At 36.6% G+C, this 25,550-nt stretch overlaps 1 protein-coding gene across 1 annotated transcript in view; it reads left to right on the top strand.

Moving 5' to 3' along the window:
* IFT88 (intraflagellar transport 88) overlaps nucleotides 1–25,550 on the top strand; it is a 55,511-nt gene that overhangs the window by 26,337 nt on the left and 3,624 nt on the right. The window contains exons 16-24 of the mRNA XM_009327780.1: nucleotides 814–900; nucleotides 1,549–1,735; nucleotides 2,329–2,437; nucleotides 3,927–4,077; nucleotides 5,223–5,338; nucleotides 8,255–8,307; nucleotides 10,175–10,240; nucleotides 12,043–12,149; nucleotides 17,746–17,806. Of these exons, the coding sequence (XP_009326055.1) occupies nucleotides 814–900; nucleotides 1,549–1,735; nucleotides 2,329–2,437; nucleotides 3,927–4,077; nucleotides 5,223–5,338; nucleotides 8,255–8,307; nucleotides 10,175–10,240; nucleotides 12,043–12,149; nucleotides 17,746–17,806 (937 nt within the window). The remainder of the gene's footprint in view (nucleotides 1–813; nucleotides 901–1,548; nucleotides 1,736–2,328; nucleotides 2,438–3,926; nucleotides 4,078–5,222; nucleotides 5,339–8,254; nucleotides 8,308–10,174; nucleotides 10,241–12,042; nucleotides 12,150–17,745; nucleotides 17,807–25,550) is intronic.

Genomic DNA, 25,550 nt, shown 5'->3' with positions numbered 1-25,550 from the left:
GGCTCAAGCACTTGCCAGTGAAGACTGAGGCAAAAAAGTCATTGTGTACCTCCGCCTTCTCCATATCCCAGGTAACCAGGTCTCTCGTTTCATTCTGGAGAGGGCCCACATTTTCTCTCGTCTTCTTTATCCCCGTCCCTGGCTGCTTGGACAATTTCTCTGTATTCCTCCCAGGCTACCTGTCCTTGCTTCCACCCTCTGTAGGCTTCCTTTTTGTGTTGGAGTTTGTCCAGGAGCTCCGTGTTCATCCATGCAGGCCTCCTGGCATTTTTGCCTGACTTCCTCTTTGTTGGGATGCATTGCTGCTGAGCTTGGAGGGAGGTGATCCTTGAATATTACTCAGCTTTCTTGGGGCCCTCTTCCCTGCGGGGCTTTGTCCCATGGCACTCTACCATGCAGATCCCTGAGGAGGCCAAAGTCTGCTCTCCTGAAGTCCAGGGTAGTGAGCTTGCTGTGTGCCCTCCTCGGTGCCCTTGAACTCCACCTTTTCATGGTCACTGCAGCCTTTGTATTTATAGAATTGTCAGATATCTGTGTACTTCAAGGTAGTCATATCTAATCTAAATTTTGAAGAAGTAATAAATAGCCAATACTATTGAAATTTTGTGACCAAGATTAATATTATGTATAATATAAATATATGTGTCCATGCTTACAAGTGTGTGTTATAAGCTCTAGTAATTCTCATATATGTGCGTATATGAGTTGGTAATTTTAGCTGTTTGTTCCCGTGAAGTTTATCAATGCTTTCTGAAAGAATTTTGGTATAGGTTTTCTTCAGTGGGAAGTATATTATTTCCAAATTACTTCTAGGCACTGGAAACACTAAAAATGTTTGAGAAAAAGGATAGCAGAGTGAAGAGTGCAGCTGCAACAAACCTTTCATTCCTTTATTATTTGGTAAGTGTTTGCTTCAACAAAAACAGTTAAGAACTGCAGTTTATGTAGCAACTTCTGTATCTAGCAATTTTTGTGTCTGTCTAAATAATCTCTGTAAACAACAAGAAACTGCTTGTTAGAGAGGTTATTCTGGAACACCCATTCTTGGCTATAGTTGAAGTTTGGAGCATGTCCTTTGTATCCTGTTGCTGGGAGGAAGAGTGAGACTGAGCCCCAGGCCACAGAAGTATGCTTGCAGCGTGATTTGTGCAGAAGCTCAGCAGCTGCATTTAAAACTCAGGTCCTGAAGACCCTGGCTGAACTTCAGGAACATGTGAAGTATGTAGCTTAGGCAGGTGTGTTTGTGTATGAAGTTTGTAAGGTATGGGGATTTATTTTTGTTTTGTTAAGAAATACTACTTTGTTGCAACAAAGAAAACTTCCAGACTGAATGGACAGTGGCAAAACACCTCTCCTGTTAAGTTCTCTGAAACTTGAAAGAGATGATCTGCCTTATGCAAATACATAAGGAATATTTTAGGTCTAAAGAATGTACTGTTTTTTTCATCCTCAATCTTTCAAAATTCTGCTGTATTTACTGTAAGAAGCCACAGCTGCAAGAAAATTGACTGACAAATGACTAATACAATGTTTGTTTTGTTCATGTAGGAGAATGAATTGGTACAAGCAGCTAACTATGCAGATTTAGCTGTAAATTCTGATAGGTACAATCCAGCAGCTCTAACTAACAAAGGAAATACTGTTTTTGCAAGCGGAGACTATGAAAAAACAGCTGAGTTTTATAAGGAAGCTCTCAGGAATGATTCCTCATGCACTGAAGCACTTTATAATCTTGGTAAGCCAAAGATGCTTTTGTGATTTAGCTTTTGTCTAAAGGTAACACTCATGTTTCTGAGAATCCGGCTTTCAAAGTTTTCTTGTCTAGAAATATATACTAATTATGATTACTTTATTCAGTAATTTGTGTTACAGCAAGATATTAATTTGTACTTCCTATTTGTTCTGCAAAAAAATACCAGTATTAACAATATCAACTAGTAATTGCAGGTGATTAAGTCTCTTTGAAGATAAAAATTTCTATCTACAAAAAATATACCGGTATTAGCATTATTAAACCGTCAGTCATTCCCCTCTAAAAGCCTTCCCTTTCCCTCATTCGTCTTGTTCAAAAAGTGAGATTACATACATTCTTGGTCTTTGATTAGGTTTGTGTTCCTTGTATTTATCAGTTTAGTAAGTCATACTAGCTGGTAAGAACTACAAGCATGGCTCATATTACAAGAATAGAGTCTGTCAATGTCAAGGCAGTTACACTGCCTCTGAGTGTAACTCAGTGTTCCTATTTCATTTTTCTTTGTTATTCTGTCAGTTAATATGCTGAAGTCATCTTTTTCTTATTGCGTTAATACTGTAACCTTTATTTTTTAGGTTTAACATACAAGAAGTTAAACAGAATAGATGAAGCTTTGGATTGTTTTCTGAAACTCCATGCAATCCTTCGAAATAGTGCCCAAGTCCTTTACCAGATAGCAAACATGTATCTTTTTCTGGATTATGATAAGGGATGGTGGTTTTATTAAAGTCGTTCAATATGAAATATGTGTTTCAATCATGACACAACAACTTAGAAATTTACCGTAGTGTCCATTATAATTAGGATGATTGATTGCACAGATTTGTTCTCTGATGTTTGCAAAAACAGGAACAGAACTTACAACCTTCTTGGACATTTCCAGTGAAGCAAGTGAAGAAATACTTTAAGACTGTTCACATTGCAGGGAATACATTTACACTCACTATTAAAGTGTGTCCTGGAATATTTAAAATGCTGCTGATTTTATTAAGAAAATAATGTGGCAGATGAAAGCACAATTGAATAAAACCTTTAAGAAAAAAATAATATAGTTAATGAAAGTGAAGTTCTGTTCTGAAAGCTGTTTTCAGATTAGTTAGTGTATGTGTAAGAAAATAGTTGTCTCCCAGCACTGCAAAAGCTCAACAGATTGAAAAGATGAGGAGGGGAGGGGTTGGCTTTGCACATCACCAGTGATATTCTACACTATGAATTTCTTTAACAGTGCTTCTGAGGATGTGCAAATCATAACAAAATCCTCCCCAAAGCAGAACAGATTCCAGTTGCTGTACTACACTTTTAAGAATAGTGAAGGTAATAAAAATATATTTTAGTCAGTGAAATAAGTAACCTCCAAAAATACAAAAGGGCTGTGATCTCCATTCCTTGCCTAGCCCCTTTACAACAGCATAAATGGCCCTATAACTCCCAGTTCCCATCTGGGGGAGAATTTCTCTGCTCCACTGCTATATAAAACTGCTTTCCACCAACACTCACAAGCTTTTTCCGTGAAGGGTAGGGTGCAGCAGAAACTGAAAAAACATGTTGGGCAGTAGCTCCAGCTCACATTGCTGCAGAGGTCCAAGCCATTGTGCCGCTGAGGGGTGACTGAGGAGGGGAGAGCACACTGCAGGCCTAATTACAGCTAAAGCTGCCTCTGTTCTCTGGACCAGACTCACGCACTGTCTGTGCTGTGCTTCCTAGACATAGAGCAAAAAATCTCACTGCAGGCAAAAGTCTCTTCTTGAGAATAGCAGTTTTACCTAATAACTTACTCTAGGACAAAATGATGTATTATAAAAAACTAACCAAGTTGTAAAGGCTACAAATAAATCACCTGGTTCTCACACTTCATTCTTATAAATGATGAAATCAAAGTAAAATTAGTGACAGAGAGAGAGGAGAACCAAACTCAAAGTTCTGTTGAGCCCAAAGTGTTTTTAAGGTGAAAGTGCAGCCAAAGCCTCTGAATATTTCTCTTTCTTCAGTGTAACAAAAATACTTCCTGATACAAATGAAATTATGAAAACAATGTGTAAAAAATCCCAACGTATCCCCACACTACAGTGACTGGCGTATCTGTCCAGCATATGGATTACGTTATGTAAAGTAGTAGGAATTCTGAGTAAGTCAAAATATCATCGGCATCAGTCCTTGACTGAAGAAAACTCAGATATGAGATCATGGAAGATCCCAATCAAGCCATGGAGTGGCTCCTGCAGTTGATCAGTGTAGTACCAACTGATCCACGTGTACTTTCAAAGCTAGGGAAATTATATGATAATGAAGGTGATAAATCCCAAGCTTTTCATTATTACTATGAGGTACTTGCTCTTTATTGCTTTTCCAATGCACTTTGTCATAATTAAAGACAATTTTGTCATAGGTTCCTATATCAAATTAACAAATGATTAATTTAAAGTTTTTAAAATGTCATTAAAAAAAAAGATTTTGACGGAGAGTGAGCGGACAAAATCTAATTTTTGTAGTCAGATCCTAAGGAAACACATAGTCTGTGTTTCCACATGGTATTTGATCTCAGACTTTCATTTTTCGTATGGTCATTGTTTACATTAACCCCTAACAATTTTAATTTAAAATATTGTCTGAGATGAAATAAAAAATTGATATAATAAATGTAATTTTAAAGGTGTGTAACATGACTGCATTGATTGGAAGCTATATCTGTATAACGGATATGGAGAGAGATATATATAATGTGTTTGTGTTTATGTATGTAAGTTTATATATATATCTTAATGGTACAGCTACACATTATGTATACACAGTTGCCTAAAGATAGGCATCCTCACTTATTTCAAACCAGCTATAGTACTGTCTGTAGTTCGTAGACATTCTTCTGTTTTAGAAACAGGAATAAGACAGGATGTTGCTTTGCTGCAATCTGAGAGGCTTTTTTATCTGTGTAAAGCAAGGATGACCAAAGACTGTGTTGCAATCTGAATACTAGTGGAGTTGTGCTTGATGATAATTTTGCTGCCTATTTCAGTGGGAATTTCTAAAAATCCAAAAATGTTATTTATGTACATATGTATTTCATAGAAAAGAACATTTTTAGGTGAGTTTTCCAGCAGACTGATTTGAGTGTGGAATTGTACATGTATTAGTTAGTATTGTTTAATGTTTTAGGTAACTTATTCACATGTAGACACGATCTAAGTAAACATTTTTGCTGTTGTAAACTATTTAAAATAATATTTCAAATAAGGCTAGATGGAAAATGTGACGGACATCTCAGGTAACTTCTAAAAAGCATTCTGTAATTAGAAAACTTGGCACGCTTTTTTTTTTTTTCAGGATTACTTAGTATAGCACACTATTACCATTCATATATTACATGTTTTTGGCATCTGGAGAATTAAACACTTGAGTAAGATATTCCAGAAGTAACATAAAGATGTTGTTTATCACTAAAATTGTGTTTCTTTCACCTTTCCTATTTTGTCAGTCATACCGGTATTTCCCTTCAAACATTGAGGTCATTGAATGGCTTGGAGCCTATTACATTGACACTCAGTTTTGTGAAAAAGCCATTGAGTACTTTGAAAGAGCAGCACTTATCCTGTAAGTAATTATTATTTTATGCCTACTCAAATATTTTGTGATTAGACATCCATAAGTATACCTAGAGATAAATTAGTTGGATAACTTTAATACTGTAAGCAAATACCAGAGTTAAGAATATTTGGGATATTTAGTTTTCTCAACTTTCTGTTTGTTTCTTGGCACGCTTCGCTCTTACTGTGCGGTTTCAATGTTAGGTAAGATCCTCCATTGGGCCCAAGATAGTATTAGGTGTTAGAATCTCTTTTCCCTATCCTCTGCTATTAAACACAGCTATGAAGTGGGGAACAGCTCTCCTAAGCCACCAACACCTCCTTCCCTATGGATTTATGTGAAATATTTCCTTTCTATTATTTTATCATGCGGTGTGGATTCGATGGTTTAGATAAATGCATCTTTTAGCAGTTCTTGCTGCATTTCCACTTTTCACTCCCATAAAAAGGCTATTACAAATAAGGTATAGAAGTAAGCAAAAACGTGCAGTGCAGAATTACCGATGGTTAGTGAAAATAAGTTGACAGATCAAATTGATCCTGATAGAGATACTTGAAATAATATATATTAGTTCAGCAACTTAATTGCTGAAATTGTCCTTTAGCAGAATATAATGCACTTAAGAAAGTATGTAGGCCATATATTTATTTTAGATCAGAAAGAGAGCTTAACAGACAAATGGTTAATAAAGAAAAATTTGGTGAAATTTAAACCTGTAATCCAGAATTCAAACAGAATTCTAAAAAGACATGCATATGCTCTTTTTACGTGGAAACAAATATTTGTCTGTATGTTCATGAAGAATTTTGTGTTAATAGAGCAACTAAAATTCATGCCACTAAAATTCACTCCAACAAGTGTGAATTTCTCTGTTTCCAATTCCATTTTATTTCTCCAAACCTATAGGTTTGGGAAACCTATCAAAAATCAGGCTAAGCACACCTCAGTTATTGCTTGTCTTGTGATGATCTAAAATTTGACATTCTTTTTGTTCTCTGAATCTGAATGACGTGCATGAACAAGACGGCATGTGAACAAAAATTTCTACAATATTATTCAAGGAAAGCTTATACTGCAAATAGGTTGTTAGAATTTCAGTAAAAAATACTAATTCTGGTTTTGAAAGGGCTTGAGTTAGAGTAGACTAAATACAAAAGAGAAAATCCGAGGTTTAAATAAGTATTAAAAATTCAAACAAAAATAAATAGAAAAACATAGACTTCACCCAAATTGTGATATAATTATAAAGAAATAGAGATGTAGATTAGATGAAAATACACAGGAGACAGTTCACAGAATCACAGTTCATAGGTTTGCCAGTATTCTTTTCAGTGTAAATACTGGCCACCTTAAAAATCTGTGTTTTAGTCAAGCTATGAGATCGCATATGCTGGCGTTCACAGCCGCCTTAGAAACTTTGGAAAGAAACAGCTGAAACTGAAAAGAATTATTTCATAATCTTGTTTTGGCAAAATCTAAATATTTTATGCTTCATGTTGCACTCAGTCGATGCATGAAACATGAAGTATGTGGATTGTAAAGTACTTAAGAATAATTGGCATATGAAGTTCTTCATTATTATTTGTAATTGTAATCTACCTGTAATACAGAGAAGTTATTTCTCTGTGGGATGAGATCGACATATATGTTTTGGTGTTTATTTGGTATTAAAAATAGAGTCTAGATATACTAATTGATAAATATGAATGTTGGGTTATAAATTGCTACTAACTGTAAATAAAGTTACATTTTAAAATTATAACTTTATTTTAACCATGACCAGCATTTTTTAATTTAACATTGTTTAGTGTATTCAGTGTTTTAATCACAATAATCACATTTTAAATTGCATTCTAAGATAACATGTTAGACAATGAATTGAGAAACGTTTTTTCATTATTTTACATTTTACTAGCATGCACAAATCTATCATTAATAAAAGGAGTTGTGCAGCTAATGCTGGCTGCTGACAATTTATTCTCTAGAATTTTAATACTGAACTGTGTAATAAACTTTATTATGGTGTCTGCTTGGCTGCCTTTATTTTTTGCAGGAGACATATTCAGCTGAAACTAAAAAAGATGAAGCAGCTGTCTTTCATAAACTTGTTTGGCAACTACCAGGCAAACAGATTATTTAGAGTTAAAAATGGCCTGTGCTATGACTGGAGGGAAAAACTGAAGAGAATAAGTACAAAACTATTCTGAAAATGTTAGTGTACAGTGCCTTTGGGATATGCTGCTGTTGAATCATAAGCCACATGTGAAAAGTGCTTTGGCTTACAGAGCATCCTTACACTGTTGACATGAAAATTTCTTAATTTTCACATTATCTTGGAAAGATAATGAGGAAAGAGTCCAACAGTTTTGTTGTACATGCTTAAACACCTCAAATATTTTCTCTGATCATATCTATCACCATTATGTGCTAAAAAGAGAAGGACAGGTAGCAGCTAGGGCATCGAGGTGATGATGCAGAGGAGAAGCTGGAGTTTGAAGCTGTAAGTGGGGAGCGTGCTTCCTGGCAGGGATCCCTTGGGCATGCTTGGGACCCTACTGGTGGGACTTCCTCAGAACACTATTTAGCATTTTGTTCTCCCCTATTGCGTGGTTCTGTACCTCAGACAAAAATTAGTGGCTCGCGTGTCACGTCTACTAATTGTGTCCGGTGCATAGAATCAGGAGCAGGACAAAGACTATAATATAGGACTACAAATGAGTAACATCGAGGCCTGAACACAGGAGCATGATGTAGGGGTAAACTGTGTGTGAACTGAACAGGCTAAATTCTTCCTAGGAAGCCAATGTGCTAGGTGAAAAATGTTAAAAGTAGTTTAATAGTAGGTCTTTAGCAATGCTATGCAGATTGTTTTGCTTATTCATTGTTTGGCAGTGCGCATAATTTTATTTTATTTATATGCAGACCAACACAAGTGAAGTGGCAGCTGATGGTTGCCAGTTGCTACAGGAGAAGCGGTAAGTTCTGTAACTTTTTTGTAATTGGTTGGAGGTTTGTAACTTTTTTTGTAATTAGTTGAGGTTGTTCAGCTTGGAGAAGAGAAGCCTGGAGAATATATAAAGGGGGCTTATGAGAAAGATGGAGAGAGACTTTTTACCAAGGCCTGTAGTGACAGGACAAGGGGCAACGGTTTTAAACCGAAAGAGGGTAGACTTAGATTGGGCATAAGGAAGAAATTTTTTACGATGAGGGTGGTGGGACACTGGAACAGGTTGCCCAGAGAAGCTGTGGATGCCCCATCCCTGGAAGTGTTCAAGGTCAGGTTGGACAGGGCTTTGAGCAACGTGATCCGGTGAGACATGTCCCTGCCCATGGCAGGGGGGTTAGACTAGATGATCTTCAAAAGTCCCTTCCAACCCAAACCATTCTATGATTTGTTTTGTTTTGATTGATGTTTTTTTTTTCTTTTCATCTTTTCTGCCTGATGTGAATACTGGTCCTAAAGTTTGTTTGAAAACGCAGTTACATATTATTTTGTTGTGAATATTCTGTGTATATGTAATAAAACATGACTTTTCTTTTAAGTCCAGGAAGTGTGCCTGCACTGACTTATGCATGAAACACTCCTTGTGCTGTTAAATAAGTAAAATAAGGAAGATACTACAGCATAAATGATCTGATAGAAGTTTTTCTTGATGTAATTGTACTACCATCTGATCTAACATAAGTAATTAGATTTTAAAGTTGCTTAATTCGCATTCCTTTTCAACAGCAGGTACAATTTTTCGATACTAAAATAGTACTTGCATTACACAAACAAAAGACTGTCTTAATTTGCTGTATTTTCTTACTGGGAATATAATATGCCAATAGGCAAAATGGAAAGAGACTAATGTTTCTGGGTTTTTTTCATCACCTAAAATGCATTCAAGGCACTTGACAATGTAAATGATACTCTTCTTTCTTGCTGTCCCATTTTGTCACTCTCCTTTATGCTTCTTTAGAACTTTGCAGAACAGACTTCCATAATAAATAAGTGCATCTTCTCACTCTGCTCAGTTATTTAATGCAACAGTGAGAAAAGGAACAGGACCTAGGAAAGTCAGTGAATTAAGAACAGTTGGCACCACCCAAAACTAGACAGATTAACTGTTTTCCCAGCAAAGAAACACAATGGTTTTGGCTGCTTTTTAGATCATTTATGATTCATTGGCAAAATTCCCAGCTTATTGTGCTAACACATAGCAGGTCAGTTTGATCTCTGCCTCGCAGGCGGAAAATGAAAATAGTGATATCTCAAATAACATTTTTGTCAGATATTTTATGGATATGAGGTTTTAGATTCACAGGCTCAGTCTTATGAATCTATCAGTCCTTTCCATAATCATCTAGCTGAGCCAAAATTGAAGGCAAAAGTCATAAAGAATAATTACTTTGCTACCAGATATGGGCAAAGGAGAGACACAGAATTAGTATTCTGATGGAAGGAAGGGTAGGCAGAGCTCAGCTGTTACCCATTTCTATTTGACCAATCCTTACATTTGCAGCCTCGGATAAGCCTTGGTATGCTTGATACAGCTTGTCTAGTAGATGTGTCATAGAACAATGGGGTCCTAGAGACAGGTCAAAAAAGGGCAAAAATCAGGAAACTCCTCTTAATTAATTCTGTTTTTACAGAGTAATTTGGACTGTTTTCAGATGCTCTTAATTTTTACTATCAGTAATTAAAGCATGTTAAGTTTGGTTTTATCAAAATTGGTCTTATAATATTAAATCATGTACTCAAACTAAAAGATGAAGTGATGTTAAACTCTATCAATTTTTCATCAGATATTCTTTTTTATGTTTGGGTATGTGGATGGGAGATGTTTGTTTTGTTTACAGGTAACTACCAGAAAGCTCTAGAGAAATACAAAGTCATTCACAGAAAATTCCCAGAGAATGTTGAATGTAAGTTGTTTCATTGAGTGGTATAACTATCAAAGGAAACTTTGTTACATTGAATATGTGTGTTAGTAATCGTATGATGTATTTTTCATATGAAAATACTTTAATGAACTAACGTTTTTACTCATGCTAATGCTGCATGTTTTCTGTGACAGCATTAAAGTGTGATTTAAGAAATATTACGGTAATGCTGAAGAGGAGAGATGAAAATAAACTTTAACTGTAGCGAATTGGTTGAGTTCTTTCTCACATACTTTCTAAATTTTATAACTATGTTACTTATTTAATCTTTCTTATGATAAAATATATGTATTTTTACTTCTAGTCCCTGCTAGTTGAAACTCCTGCTGTAAGTTTCTAGATATGAGAAAATCTTATTGTTAAGTTTTACCAAAGCCAGGCCTTCAAAAGGAATGTAGAGGGTGAGCTTTTGTTGTTGTGTGTTTAAGTATTGTTGGTCAACCAATCTCTAGAAAATCCATAGAGAATTGCAAACTAAACTACAGGAAACATAACTTTGAAGAGTAAGACATTTTGCAGAATCAGTCACACTTGTACTCTAAATTAAAAAGCCCTGTAGAAAACGGGGGTTGTCACTGGTTGTGAAAACATCCTCTTACATCCCACATTGTGCCTCACTAATTCTAAAATACAAGATTGTCTCCAACAAGCCTACGCTTTTAAATGCTATATGGGAAGAACATTCACTGTATTTTAAAATCAAATTGTACTGTTCTGCTTTAACAAATGTACTGCTTTTTTGAAGAGGAGTCATACAGCTCTGTTGTACAAGAGAAATTCAGTACTATGACTCCTCAAAGTTATAAGCAAAATGTCATGTTCATATCAGTCACACATATTTCAGAGGGGTAGAGTATTTAGTAAACCTTTTAGAATGCTAATATTTTTCTGAATATAGTTTCTACAAATCATGAAACGGAGGCAGGAGTTTGACAAGACAATTGAACTGATTTAAAAGTTTTCTGCTGCTGAAACAATGGTTCTTCACTCATCCCTCCCTGGCCATGTGCTCCCTACCATCTTCCTTACGGTCGTTCTGATGCTTATCTGATCCCTCAGTGAACAAGTTCAGCTCCCTAAACCAGCAGAAAACTAACTTAGCACAAAAAGAAAATAACGTATTTGTGAAAGTAGTCAGGAGGGTAATGGGTCACATCATGTTTGTTTCTGCTTCAAAGGCGTTTCTTTCAAAGGGATGTTGACAAACACATAGGAATAGCAACAATGTTTTCAGAGTTTGGTATAATGTCTCAGGAGACTGCTTTTAGGGGTTCTTTTGGTTCCATCATACAGTTATAGTCAATCTTCGTGTCTGGTTTGTTGGGGTTTTTTAGTTCTATAAATACTAATCTTTAAAAAATCAACCACAGCAACAGAAAAAACAAACCATTCTGATTCACTTGGCATTTGTAAAATTGTTTTCAACAAAATGCTATTGATAGTGGCTCCTTGGTAATAACTTAGTATCATTTTTATGCTTTCCAGTTTCCAAAATATTTTGCAAATGTCAAGAGTTCTGAGCCAGATGAGTTAGTGTGTCTTGTGCCTTCCACGTATATAAATGGTATTTGTACTGTTCATGGATATAGACACTGCATCACAGAAACTGTTGAATTATTTGCAGAATATCACAACTTGCATGGTGATATTGGACTAGAGTCACCTTGTATTCCCAGTTATTTGCATTGTTTGCCATTCTGTACATCCAGTTCTGTTAGGGTGCACTTGCAGTTTGACCTGCTTGTAAGCCTTTTTTTTTTAACAATGTTTTGCTTTTCAATTAGGCCTCCGATTTTTAGTTCGTCTCTGCACAGATATGGGGCTGAAAGAAGTCCAGGAATATATGACAAAGCTCAAGAAAGTGGAAAAATTAAAAGAAATAAGAGAGCAGGTAAGCTTGTTTCTTTCTGTGATTATACAGTATCGCTACATACATAGATGAAGCTAAAATAGTGTTTATGATACTTCAAGATAAAATGTGTATTAACTTCTTGGTTTACAGATGCTTGTGTTTTGTCATTTTGGGGTTTTTAGTTTTAAATTACTGATCAGCCTTATATCTGTCTGAATGGTTTTTGGGCACTGGATTTTCTGTGTTTTTAAATAGTAGTGAAAGATGGGTTGTGTAGATGTGATGGGAATGCTGGAGCCACCCGCATAATTCAATGTCTCTGGAATGTTGTCTTTCCTACTTATTTGCCAGACTGTATAAAGTGTATTTACGAGCCAAGTAATAATGCAACTACAGGGAGAGAAGGGGAGCCTAAGAATTTGTCCATGTACTAGAACTCCTTCTTGCTATATACAAAGCTGCAACATTGGCAGATTACATAGGTAGAAGTAAATTATTCATGTTAGTGCCAATTTTTAAACTAAAAAAAAATTTCCATGGAAAAGCTACAGGCTGTGAAAGGTAACGCAACTTGTGTTCTATTCAGACGAGTGAGCGTGTGTGTGTGTGTATGCGCGTGCATCGTTTTCTTGCTACTCCTGTGCAAAGTAAGATTTTAAAATTAAAATCAGCTTCTTGTTTGGAAAGCATTATCCATGCTGTTGAGCTGCGAAGTGTTCAAGCTTGTTCTTCATATCCAGTGAATTGCCTCAAAGCTACATAGTCACATTAGGACACATTAAGTCTTACCTTATTTATTCTGCTCCTAGTAACACTCACTGGCTCCCTTTTGATGTCAGGTAATGTGTAAATGCATCTTTAGTTACTTCAGTTTTACTTCAATTCCAGAGAGTCTGAGTATGCACATGTACACTGGGACATTTTAAAAATGAAACTCACAAAGGGAAACACTGATCAAAGGATTCCAAATTTATGCTACAACCTTACTTTGGGGGGCTAGTTGAAGTATATTGGCTTGGATTTTCAGTAAATGTAAAATTCAAAGCATTTGGAAAAATGGACGAAAGAAAGCAGTCCACAAATGTAGTGGGGCTAATATTCCTCCATGTCTTCCCCATAATGGTATCAGTAAGCAAAACAGATGACCAGGTATAATGTTCCTATTCTGCAAAACTTGTGATTAAGAGATCTCTCTGAAGTGTGTTAAACAGTCTTTGCTTAGTTTCTAGGGAATATCAGTTCAATGTCAGTGATATACATAGTTCTTTACAATAACTTCCAATACCTCAGTGTTTTACTCAGGAAAGCTCAGAGATGAAACCAGTTAAAACTGGATTATTTTATATTTGGTATGAGAGAGGTCCCTGGAGATGGAGAGGTTATCTATTTCCTTGCATATAATTCCAGCATTTTTTACACTGAAGGTGTTAATTATGTACCATAGATCTGCAGATGTTGAGGATTCTAAGGAAAACACTTTTTTCCTTTAAGGAAGTTAATGTTTGAATCTCTGTACGTTCTGGTGGGGAAAAGGCTACCAGTAAAATATTTAAAAGATTAAATTGTCTAAGTTATTTAAGATTTTAATAACACAGAAATTATGTTTAAATTATGGGTTTTTTTCATTCTGACTACATTGTGTTAAGGGACTTCATTGAGTAGTACCTGAATGATGGAGATATCAGTGGAATCCAGTAGAGATGCATGGTAGCACAAGTTATTGCATAGTTGTTTTAGACTGTTCAGGTTTTAATTGTGATCATAATTCAGCCATGACATGAAAGCTCACTCTGTGTATTACATTTAAGTATTCCTGTTTAAGAGTCTGGAGACTCTATCCTGTTAAAAATTAACCTTGCAAAGCAGAATCATGGAATGGTTTGGGTTGGAAGGGACTTTTGAAGATTATCTAGTCCACCCCCCTGCTATGGGCAGGGACATCTTTCACTGGATCAGGTTGCTCAAAGCTCCGTCCAACCTGACCTTGAACACTTCCAGGGATGGGGCATCCACAGCTTCTCTGGGCAACCTGTTCCAGTGTCCCACCACCCTCATCGTAAAATTTTTTTTCCTTATGCCCAATCTAAGTCTACCCTCTTTCAGTTTAAAACCATTGCCCCTTGTCCTGTCACTACAGGCTGTGGTAAAAAGTCTCTCTCCATCTTTCTTATAAGCCCCCTTTAAGTATTAAAAGGCCGCAATAAGGTCTCCCTGGAGGCTTCTCTTCTTCAGGCTGAACAACCCCAACCCTCTCAGCCTTTCCTCATAGGAGAGGTGTTCTAGCCCTTGGATCAATTTCGTGGCCCTCCTCTGGACCTGCTCCAACAGGTCTATGTCTGTCTTGTATTGGGGACCCCAGATCTGGATGCAGTATTCCAGGTGGGGTCTCATGAGAGCAGAGTAGAGGGGAGAATAAGGTATCTATGATGGCACTTCTAATTAGTCAAAGCTTTAAGGTAGATCTGCCTAAACACTTTTCTATAGCGTGTTGCCCAGAAAAGAAAACAGGCTTTTAAATAAAAATAAGCCTGATTCTATTAGAATTTAAACTAGACCAATTTTCTTTTAAACAGAGAAAACTGAAATGCACTAGGTTTAAAAAACCCAAAGAAACCCAAAACAAAACAACCTCCCCTGCCCCCTGAAACCACCACAAACAATGGAAATAAAACAAGTTTCTAGTCAGTTCTGTCAACTTCATCCCTGCAGGCAGGCCCATGCTTCCAGCCTGTTTGAGTAAGCTCAGTGAGTTTCTGAATGGCAGCAAAATTCTGCCCCTGTGGTTCCTATACATTCTCTTCAGAACCTCTGAAGCCTAATCGGTTTCCTTCTGCTCCTTCTTGTAGCTCCTTGTTGGGGGGGGGCATGCTTGCATCTCCACCTTCTGGCTCTCTTGTCTGCCACACTCTGAGATCTCCCAAGTGTCTCCTCAAGGAAAGGAACAACTTTTTCTGCCCCCCAAGGAACCCACTGGCCCAGTTTTCTTAAAAATCAACACTACTGTAGATGTAAAGGAACAAAGACACTAAGAAAAAAAAGATGTTACAGAACGCGCTGCTATTTAGTATGCTGCCATCCTGTATTAGAGGTTGGGTATCTTTCTGTGACCGAATCTCAGCATCAGTGCTGTCTTGCAAAACAATAGCCCTGCAGTTCCTTTTTGCTATTCGTATTGCATCTGGGTTCCCATCCCCTGGTTTTGGGGATTTCTTTGTTTGCTTGGTTGGTTTGTGTGTGTGTGTATTTTTAGTCTTATGTCTACCATCTGGCTTTGGAAATTACTACATATTTTTGTCCTAAGAAATTCCTTCTGTCATCCATGAGCATATAGTCATAAACTATACTTTCAAGTTTTAAAATTATCAAATTTTAATATTTCACCACCTAAGTTTCCAATAGGAACACTGGTTTCAGTTAGCAATACCAGGTATAGTTCAATTCCTGCTCCCAATTTCAGACTAACCCATGGTTTCTCGACTGCACCCAGTAACGAGAAAATAGATAAATACTAGTGTAATATACCTACATTTCAAAGTCTGCATGCAGACTTTGTCTTCCTGTAGAAATTTATCAAAATTTGCTATTCTGGCATTGTTTTTCCAGAATAAGTATATCCACATGGAGTTTATACCAAAATAAATATTCTGGAGTACTTATTTCACTCAGTTCTCAAATATGGACAAGTTGTTAAATACTTCCAGCCAAGAATCTGGGAACATCTGTGGGGTTCATTCCCTGTAGAAATTTTTCTCCCTGCTTCTCACAGCATTGGATTTTTACTGTAACCTTCATATGTTGTTTTTTTGGTTTTGTGTTTGGGTTTTTTTGGGTTTGGGGTTTTTTTTTCCTACTGCATTAATCTTTCTTTTTCATGTTTCAGTTTAAAAAAGACAGGTAAAAGTTCACACAACTTTCTTGGCACTGATGTGTACATGCGTTACTATTTATTTAGTGAGTGAGCTTAATGACTGAAAATGAGGGATTGATTGGGTGTGGTGTGAAGCAGCGATGATAGGTGCAAACACTGGGGGGGACTTACTGCCTTTACCTTCAGGCATCTACATCTGGACTAATCATCCTAAATTTCTTTTGCAGTCATGGGAGAGAAATAGGCATTTTTAGGGTGGAAATCATTGGACCTATTTTAAATTTCTGCTTTTGGTATGGGATGACTTATAAACTACTCACTTGGAACTTTACAGGAATTAGTCATATGCTTAAGCTGTAGGACTTCCATAATATTTTGGGAGTAAAGTCCTAGGATGTAAATGTAATGAGGGCACTATCATTTAGGGACCACTTCCCTCTGGCAGACAGAAGCTGAGCTTCCACTGGCAGACTTGTTGTCAGTCATTCAACATTTGGAGGGTCTGAACATGTTTCCTGAAGGACTGATATATGCTACTTCACTGGACTGTGACTAGCATATTTAATCCAGAATTCAGAGAACATATTTTAGACTTGAGGATTTCCCAAAATAAATAAAAAGTATGAGAAATTCTGGTCCCAGACTGGATCGCTCCAGGACCATTCCTGGTTTCACGCTAGGCTCACTGCTTTCCTGTCTGACTCCTGTGAGTTTTGATTTAAGGGTTCTTCCTTTTTCTGTTGGCACGAATCTTGAAGGTTCTTTCACTTCTTCTGTGTCATCCCAACTTTGCCAGACTCCATGATACTCTTCTGGTGAAAAATGAATGAAGAAGCTACAGTAATTGACCTGAATACATGGTTAGGTAGTGTGCATATGTGTTTTAATCAGATCCTGAATTCATTTTGAGATAAGATGCAGAGATTACTTTATTAACAGCTGAGTGCTTTAAACACCAAGTTTTTGTACCTACCCATCAAGAAGTCCCTCACTGAGATGTACCTTCTTGTAATTGATAAGATATATACATGAGAAATTTAGTGTTTTGCCAGGGGAAGCCAAGTCTGCCATGTGATACAGAGGTATTGCTTTGATAAACTGTTAAAGTTTTCAAATAACAGTAAAAAAACACAGCTGGAAGATGTTTATGGTACCTTCCTCAGTGCAAGAGAGCTGGCTTTTTAAACACAGCTTTTAAAGTATTTACCTTCACCTTTATCTTGCATTTAACACTCAACAGCATATTAAATTTTGCTGTATAGTACAATGCTGTGCCAAGTATTCAAAATTTAAGATTTATGGGGTGAATAGTTCTTTTTATAGATTTCCCTACTTCCGCCCCTTGAATCTTTACAATAATAAAACGCTTGTGGGATTTACAAGACATTAATAGGCAGAGGCTACTTTGAACTCGTGCAAGGAGGGCTATGTTGCCTGTTTTTTCAGCTGTACTTACAAAGATACATATGAACTATTTTTATGCACATTCCTTGTATAAATTTTATCTGAATAAAAATAATTTATTGTGATATTCTGTTTGAATTTCATAGAACTCTTGTTTTATGTAAACATTGGATTTAACACTGATTTTAAGGACAATTTTATGCATGGAAAAAATGAGGTTTATTAGTTACAGTATAGTAAGCCTAGTTTAACGTTGTTCTACTGTTCTATTAATAAGCTGAGTTTTCAATAATTATCTCTAATGTATATTACTAAATGGGGTTTTTGTTCTGTTCTTTTCAAACCTTTTTCACTGTTCTCCAGCGCATTAAATCTGGCAGAGATGGCAGTGCACGTAGCCGCAGAGAAGGAAATGCTGGTGGTGGTAAGTACTTAATGCCTCTGCTTAAATATCAGATTTGTCAGGATCCTAAAGACAATAGTTTTTCTTAAAGTGTTTGAAAACCTCCTTACATTCTGAAATGCACACAAATATGCATTGAGTAATATGCGAGTACTTCACAAATTTTGTTTTGTACTCTCTGATTATCTCATTGCTGTATGAAACATCAAGTGGTATAGTAGCATGGATTTGGTCTAAGATTTGTGCTTTATATACAGATCTCAGTTTATTCCTAAAGCTAAATTTCCACTTGTTTTCAATACTGTGGAATTGAACATTTTTATGCCATTGATTTGGAACCTGAACATTTTTATTCCATTAACTTTAGAATATTTATTATAAGGAATCATTTATTCATATACAAAACAGAACACGTAAGCCATGAAAAACAGGAATTTGTTGTATCTTTATTTAACATGGAGAAAAGGGAATTTTATGCCCACCATCTAGTCTATTACATTAGGTGTTCGTTACAAATTCAAGAGGCTATTTTGTGCAACCAGCTCTGTAATAAGGAGAAGACACCTGTACTATCTTTGGGCTCCTTCTTCCCCTTTTCCCGGTATAGCAGAGTTGAAGTACTGGAGTCTTCCATAGAGGAAAGCTTGCTCCCTGACTACTAAGTCTCTCTGCTCCTATAGATTTACAATGCTGACTTTCATAAATGTAAAGCTCTAGCAATGTAAGTCTGGAAACTGGCCTGCTTTGTCTTTTCTGCACTAGGTAGTCTGCATATTGCAGAGCTAATGATTTTTCCCTCCCATTATTAAATCCATGAAATGTTAGTAATGTTAAACCTAACTGTTCCCTGCTGCTGCTCTAAGGGAACTAGCAGACTTCAGGCTACTTCAGCCACCTGGTAAAAAATCCATTTTGACCCAAATAGGAAATGATTTCTTTGTGTTCTGCGTTTGGTTTACCTTAATATCAGTGGGTCTCGTAAAAAGATATCCCCTATAAATTCTTGCCTCTCTTCCCTTCCTTTTACAGAGAAATAATGTATGGGGTTTTTTTTCTTATTTGGTAATTTCATTTTTCCACCTACATAGCAGATGCTTTACTACATTTATCCAATTCTGTAGGGTCATGAAAAGTCATGTAAATTACTAATGTAATCTTAAGATGACCTTAGAATGCTGTTAACATTTATGAAGACTGCTTTGCTGTGTTGTCTAAGGGTTAAGAATGAGTTTTTGATGCTTCAGAGAGATCTCATTCCTTTTTCAGCTCAGTAGTTTCACTAGAAGCTTTTAAATCATTTCTTGATATGTAGAAAAAACACCATTCACCTAGGATTGAATTTTACCTGTTCTGGGCCTCAGGCCAAAGTAATTCTTGGGGTGAAATTCCTTATTTTGTTAACAGAGAGGGATGGAAACGTTTCTGGACTCTGCTTTGTTACATAAGCCCTATGATCAGGCAGCCAGCTAGAGGTGCCAACAAAACAGCAGCGTGAGACAGCACGGGGACCTGTTTTCTGTCATAAAGTGGAGATCCATTTTGGGTTATAATAAACAGAAATGAAGAGCAGGATTGGTAGCAGGCAAGGGTATTTACAGCCATGCAAAACATTGCCTCAGGCATACAGCCAAATGGCACAAAGGGTCTCTCTTCTTACAGCTGTATTTTGTAATTATCCCTACTCCGTTAGTGAAAAAGGGGCATGTTATCGGGAGAGAGTCAGTAATTTAGCAAAAGAGGATATAAGTAACAACCAAGCTGGAAAGATGCTAAGACAACATTAATCTCCCAAACTACCAGTTTGTCAATACTTCTTTTAAAGACAGAAATATCTATGGAAAGTTGTCTTTTTTTAAAAATTTAAAAATAAAAAAAGTCTCTTCCCCTCCAAAGTTGAACACATGAGGATCTTTGACTGCAAGCTCTAGTAATTCCAAGGCATTACTCTTTCTCCCCATAACCAGAGTAATGGGAGAAGAGCAAATGCAGACATTTAGAATGCTAACATAAAGAGGATGAGACGGTAAGCAGGGTCAGAATTGACCTAGAATTCGTCCTATCAATAATTCTTAGATTGCTGCTCAAGATATTATATGTCAAATTCATGAAAGAATGGAAAAAAAAGAGTTTGGGAACAAGTCTGTATAAAAGCATGTTTGAGAAGTCTCCGTTACACAAATTCAGTGCCAAAGATCCAACTTTTCTGGAAATGACTCAGCAAACAAGCAGAAGTACAAAGAAGGTCCTGTATTGAGCCTGGAGTTACCTTTCTGCTGGGATTCCTAATTAAAAGTTGTGGTGAGATGTGCTACTTCTATGTATTTTTAGAAGGAGTCAAAGGCATTATGCATTTTTTTAACTAGTAATGCTGACTATGGGGAACCTTATCAGTGAAGAAGGAGCTGCACAGTCACAGCAACAGATGTTAAGGACTATGTTGTAATTTGTCTGCCTTTTACTGAGGATGACTGAGAGAAACCTGAAGACCCAAACATTATTTTGTCCTATGTTTGGCATTATTCACCTGGGTTATGAGTCTGTAGTTTGCAGTGTAAGAAATTTCTGTACGTGACCTGTGTGAAGACACATATGAAACATAAACATGGGTTATTTTATTTCAGAATCTTACTACACTTTTGATAAATTAATGGCTTCAAAATAATTTAAAAGAAATTGTATACATTTTAAGATTAATCTTTTCCAGTGGTGTTGCCAAGACCAAAAGGGATCATTTTCCTACACTGTATGAGGGATTTGTCATCATTACTGAACCCAGTGAAGCATGGAATCCTCCTTAGTTTAGTACTTACCAGCTAAATTAAAGTACTTACTAGCTAAATGAAGTGTGTATGCATTCCAAATATTTTAGGTATGATGCATCTTTTATTTCTTTCCTCTTACCAGCTCACTGTCCCCATACTTCCTGGCATTCCTAACAGATTTTTTTTTCCCAAGTATTTTGTCCCTATACAGTTAGTTATATTAGGAGTATTAATAATTCAGGCTTCCTTGTTTTAGGAAATATGATCTAAAATTGCTTTTAAAGAGGAAGCTAAGAGGAAAGAGAACTAAGTCAGCAGGGTTTGTGCTTAACAGGACACCTACTACTTTGCCAATATAAATTAAAACAGAAGGTGCATGCGATGCACCAAAGCATAATTTGAAGAATATGATTAGTGTATGCAGGAAGAATGGAAAAAACAGAATGGAAAAAGGGAGACCAAGAAAACTGACGTCTGTATCAGTGTCAGTTAAAGTCTGCTCTTGTCTTGTGAGAAGAATAAGCATTAAATCTAAAATGCCTGCCCAAAATTGAACATGTTTGTTCACTCTTATTATAAAATGTGAAATTTTCTTCTCCCCACAAATATCAGATTTATGATTTTCAATCTTTTTGACTCATGTTGGAAGCAGATTACATTGGTGCACTCACGTAAAATTCTTCTTTTTAATTTAAAGGAGGAGAAAGAAAAAAGAAAAAAAAAAAAAAATCCTGAATGGAGCTAACAGTACATCTGAGTTTAGGCAGTTCTCAAAGATTTCCTTTCCAATAACCTTTCCTTGTTTTCATACTCACTTTTTTGTGTTTTCAAGAGATGCGATAGTAACATCCAGAATTTGGAAGTTAGGACACTGTGGTTTTTACTACCTTAAGAGATTTTTACTGTTCAATAGCATAAGGCCTTTCATAGATAAGGGAAAGTATGACTTTAAGGAATACATTAGCACAGCAGTGTTTACTTGGTCTCTGTATTTGCCCTGCTCTCTGAATGGGGAGTTTTGTACTGGATGAGAGGGGAGTTTTGTACTGGATGAGAGGAGCCATGCAGTCTTGGACAGGAGCCCAAAGAAGCAGCGTTGAATTCAGAAGATGAAAGGCTGAGCACTTTGCATTCTCCTTGTTACCTAAGCCTGTCCAGATGAATTTGGGAAGGAAACCACAGGAGAATAATTTAGGTGTCTTTTCCCTTTTTCATTTCACCTGTGACGATGTCAGTGGAGAAATGGGTTTGTCCATCCCAAACAAACATCCCATAATCAAACGTCCTTTACTAGCCCATAGGGATCTCCTCATGTAATATGTAAGCACATTATAGATGTTAGGGCCGTAAGCATCCCAAATAATCTTGAATGTGATAGAGGCAAGAGATTCTGTTGTTACCCTGCAGCCAAGACTTCACGATCACTTATATTTTCTAGGCTTTGTGTGCCTGTTGATGCCTTATTGATTACAAATAGTTGTGGGATGGTTCCATTGGCTGTGTGTGCAAAAAAAAAAAGGGTTTTTTGATAAACGGACAGGGAAAATATCTGAGTGAAGAGAGCATCTTAATGTGTTTTCTGCATCTGAACTCACTTAAGGAGTTAGCTGAACCGACACACCATAAACAATTTTCATTCTACAGAATTTCAAATCAAAATGAACTGCAGCAGAGTTAAAAATTGCATCTGCTTCCCGTGCCATTTCTCGGTTTTAATATAATACTCTGCCTGCTACGCTGAACTTATTATTCTCTTTGGTTAAACAAAACCAAAGCCCTCTCTTCTCCAATAATGGTGTCTTTACCCCAAATACGAAAGATACACAGAGCTGCATTTAAACACATTCTGGATTTACTGAAGCATCTGTAGTCTTTAAAAGGAGTAGCCTACTATGCACTTTGTTACATAAACATTTTACAGAGGAGGTAGATTACCAAACAACCCTACCTTTTGATATCTTTTCCTGATGAGTAAAATGGTACTAAAAATTCTAATTTATGTCCTTCATGATACTGAAGGAATTTCTGATGCAGTAGTCTCATCACTGTAATTGCAACTAGTGAGAGTCCTTTAAAAAATAGATATAAAATCATGGATTTTATGGGTTGAAGTGATGTACACACAGGTATCTTGCTAAGTAGGAAGTACGGAAACACAAAGATTTAGAATCTTTTTTGCTTGATATCGCTGCTTAAAATAGGATTATTCCAAAATAGGATTAATTTCACAGAATGTTGCTTTATTCATTATTTTGTTATATAAAAGTAACCATTTTTTAAAACAGTAAGCTTTGATTTTTTTTTTTTTTAAATTGTATGTGGAGGAATTAGTTCAAATTAGTTTTTGTATGGAAGTTGAAGAAATCTGAATGAACAGAATATATTATACTTATAATACAATAATTTAATTAAATATCCTAAATATAACATTATGGGCATGACTTTTAAACAGATGGGAGGAAGGAATGCACTGTAACAGATATCAGCATGTAGAATACATTATTTATCTCTTTATATGTATAGCTCTCAGTTAATGCTATTGCACACAGACTGAGGGGAAGATAACATCAGCATGATAATCCAGGTCTCAAGTATTATCATTTTACAGAGTAAATATATTTATAAATCAGATTTTGAAAATTATTGACCAGTTCTGCTAAATCAGTTCCTGTTGCTTTTTCAACTGAAATCTGGAGCCACGTTCCTGCAGTCAGTTTATGTGTATGTGTCCACATTATCAATCCAGAGTGAGTACACTGGGACTGGCTTCCATGCGAGCTACAGTAATAACATACCTTTTAAATAAAAGTACAATAAGTAAAAAAATAATGAGCATGTATTAATTGCAGTGAAGGTTTTCTTGGATACAGAGAGCAATTTAGTTTAGCACTGGTCTTCCATTATTCAAAAACTTTATTTAATAAGGAGCATGTGTTTGTGCAGTTACTAGAGTAATGCAGATAGAATTCATTTGCAGTTTGAGAAATGTCTACCTGTAGTCCTTTGATTGCAAGTGCAATCAGGCAGATGTTAACACTCAAAGCTGTACTATTAGTAGAGAAAAACTCTACAAAAAAGCCAGAGTTTTTATTATTATCCTTTGTCCCGATGTTACCTTTGGGTTTTTTCTGTGTACTACCTTAAAGAGTTAGCTTCATTCCCATAATCCAAAAGCTGGAATGTGTATAAAATCTTTGGCCAAATTATGTATGTATACTGAATAAAACCATATAGATGATTTATCTGCAAATAGAACTACAAAAAGTAATTCAAAGATGAGATTTAAACTTCTGGCAGATCATGTTATATGGTCAGCAGAATTTTTAATAGCTGCCATATTGGCAGCCAAATCCTGTATCCCATGGCAGAGTGTCAAGAAAAGCCTTACCCGGCATGGCTCAGCAACTAGGACATTCCTCCTGAAAGATGGAGCCATGGGTTTGAACTCCCTCAGGTGAAGGAAGGCACTGAAGCCAGACCTTTCGCTTCCTGAGCTGCTGTCTGACACCTCCATGTAAGGTAGATGGTGTCAACCACCTCTTATTCTCTTCCAGATGTACTTCAAAATGAAAGATGCTCAGGTTGTTATGGATGCAAAAATTTCACAGGGGCTCAAGGGAAGACTGAACAAGTTCTTGGAGAATATATCAACCAATCCATTGTTAAATATGAAGAGCCACCCCCTTCCCGCGAACACATGCTTGATTTACAAATTGTCGGAGGCTAGGAAATTATTCTTGGAGAGCTACTGTATATGCTTGCTCTACTTATGATGCTCTTCCCTAAGCATCTTGTTGTTCTTTTGTACGGACAATAAGTCAGTTTAGATAGATCTTTAATCTAATCTAGTAAGGCATCTATATGTTCTTACTGCTTAAGAGGACACTGCCCATAGACACTTACTCTTCATAGTTTTTTCCGGAGTGTGTTTAGTCAAGGTGGGACATACTGATCAAATAACTTGATGCTTCTGGAACGAACAGTCCAGCCCCCCTCAGCACTTCTTTTCTGTCCCATTCCTGGTTATATGTTCTTGCTGCTTCCCTTGCACTACTTCTAGCATTAATCTAACCCTTTGGTGAGTTGGTTCAGTTCATTAAATGCAGTAAATAACGTGTTTGCGCAACTGAATCAAGTCTGAAGCCTAAAAAGCTACATTTGTGTGAACAGCTATATTTGTTCACTGTAAGAGCACTCACAATTCCATTTACTATATTGGCTCATAAACAGAAAGGGGAGCTTAGGCACCAGGATTGCATGCTGAACATCCTGCAGGCATCTTGCTACTCAGGATGGCCATTTTGGGCAACTCAAGCATAGCAATAAGTGCTTAAGGAACTTCAAAGCTATGTGGGGGGGGCAGTTGGTGAGGTTTAGGTACTTCAACAGTTGGACATCCACTAGATGGGGAGAGAAAAGGGTGGAAAATTTGGCTTCAAATTTTGGACTTACAGCTTCATTCCCTTCTTGGATGTAGCCCTAATAAAACTTAAGGGTCCTAGGATGTCCAAGAAAGCTTCTGTTTTCAATTTTTTGTTTTAGGGCAGTAAGATGTACAGGTAACTTGTGGATATTATGTTTATCCCAGCCATTTTGGTTTGTCTACCATCCCTTTTTTTTTTTTTCTTTCTTCTTTTAGTTAATATAAAAATCTTTCACCTTCCTCTGGTAGTATCACTAAAACCCATCTGTTTTCCTCCTTCACAATTGAAAACCTTTGGTATGCCATCTTCCTCTTATCTTCATTACACCCAGTTCTTCCTTTCTGGAACCAACCAATTAAACCTATGGAGTTTCTTTAATTAGTTCAATCTTCCCCTAGTGTATAGAATCATAGAATAGTTTGGGTTGGAAGGGACCTCTGAAGGTCATCTAGTCCAGTCCCCCTGCTGTGGGCAGGGACATCTTCAACTAGATCAGGTTGCTCAGAGCCCCGTCCAACCTGACCTTGAATGTTGCCAGGGATGGGGCATCCACCACCTCTCTGGGCAACCTGTGCCAGT

Source organism: Pygoscelis adeliae, unplaced genomic scaffold, assembly GCF_000699105.1.
Source record: "Pygoscelis adeliae isolate BGI_AS28 unplaced genomic scaffold, ASM69910v1 Scaffold14, whole genome shotgun sequence".
NCBI lineage: Eukaryota > Metazoa > Chordata > Aves > Sphenisciformes > Spheniscidae > Pygoscelis > Pygoscelis adeliae.
The sequence above is the reverse complement of the archived record's forward strand: the minus strand, read 5'-3'. Positions and strand labels throughout refer to the sequence as shown.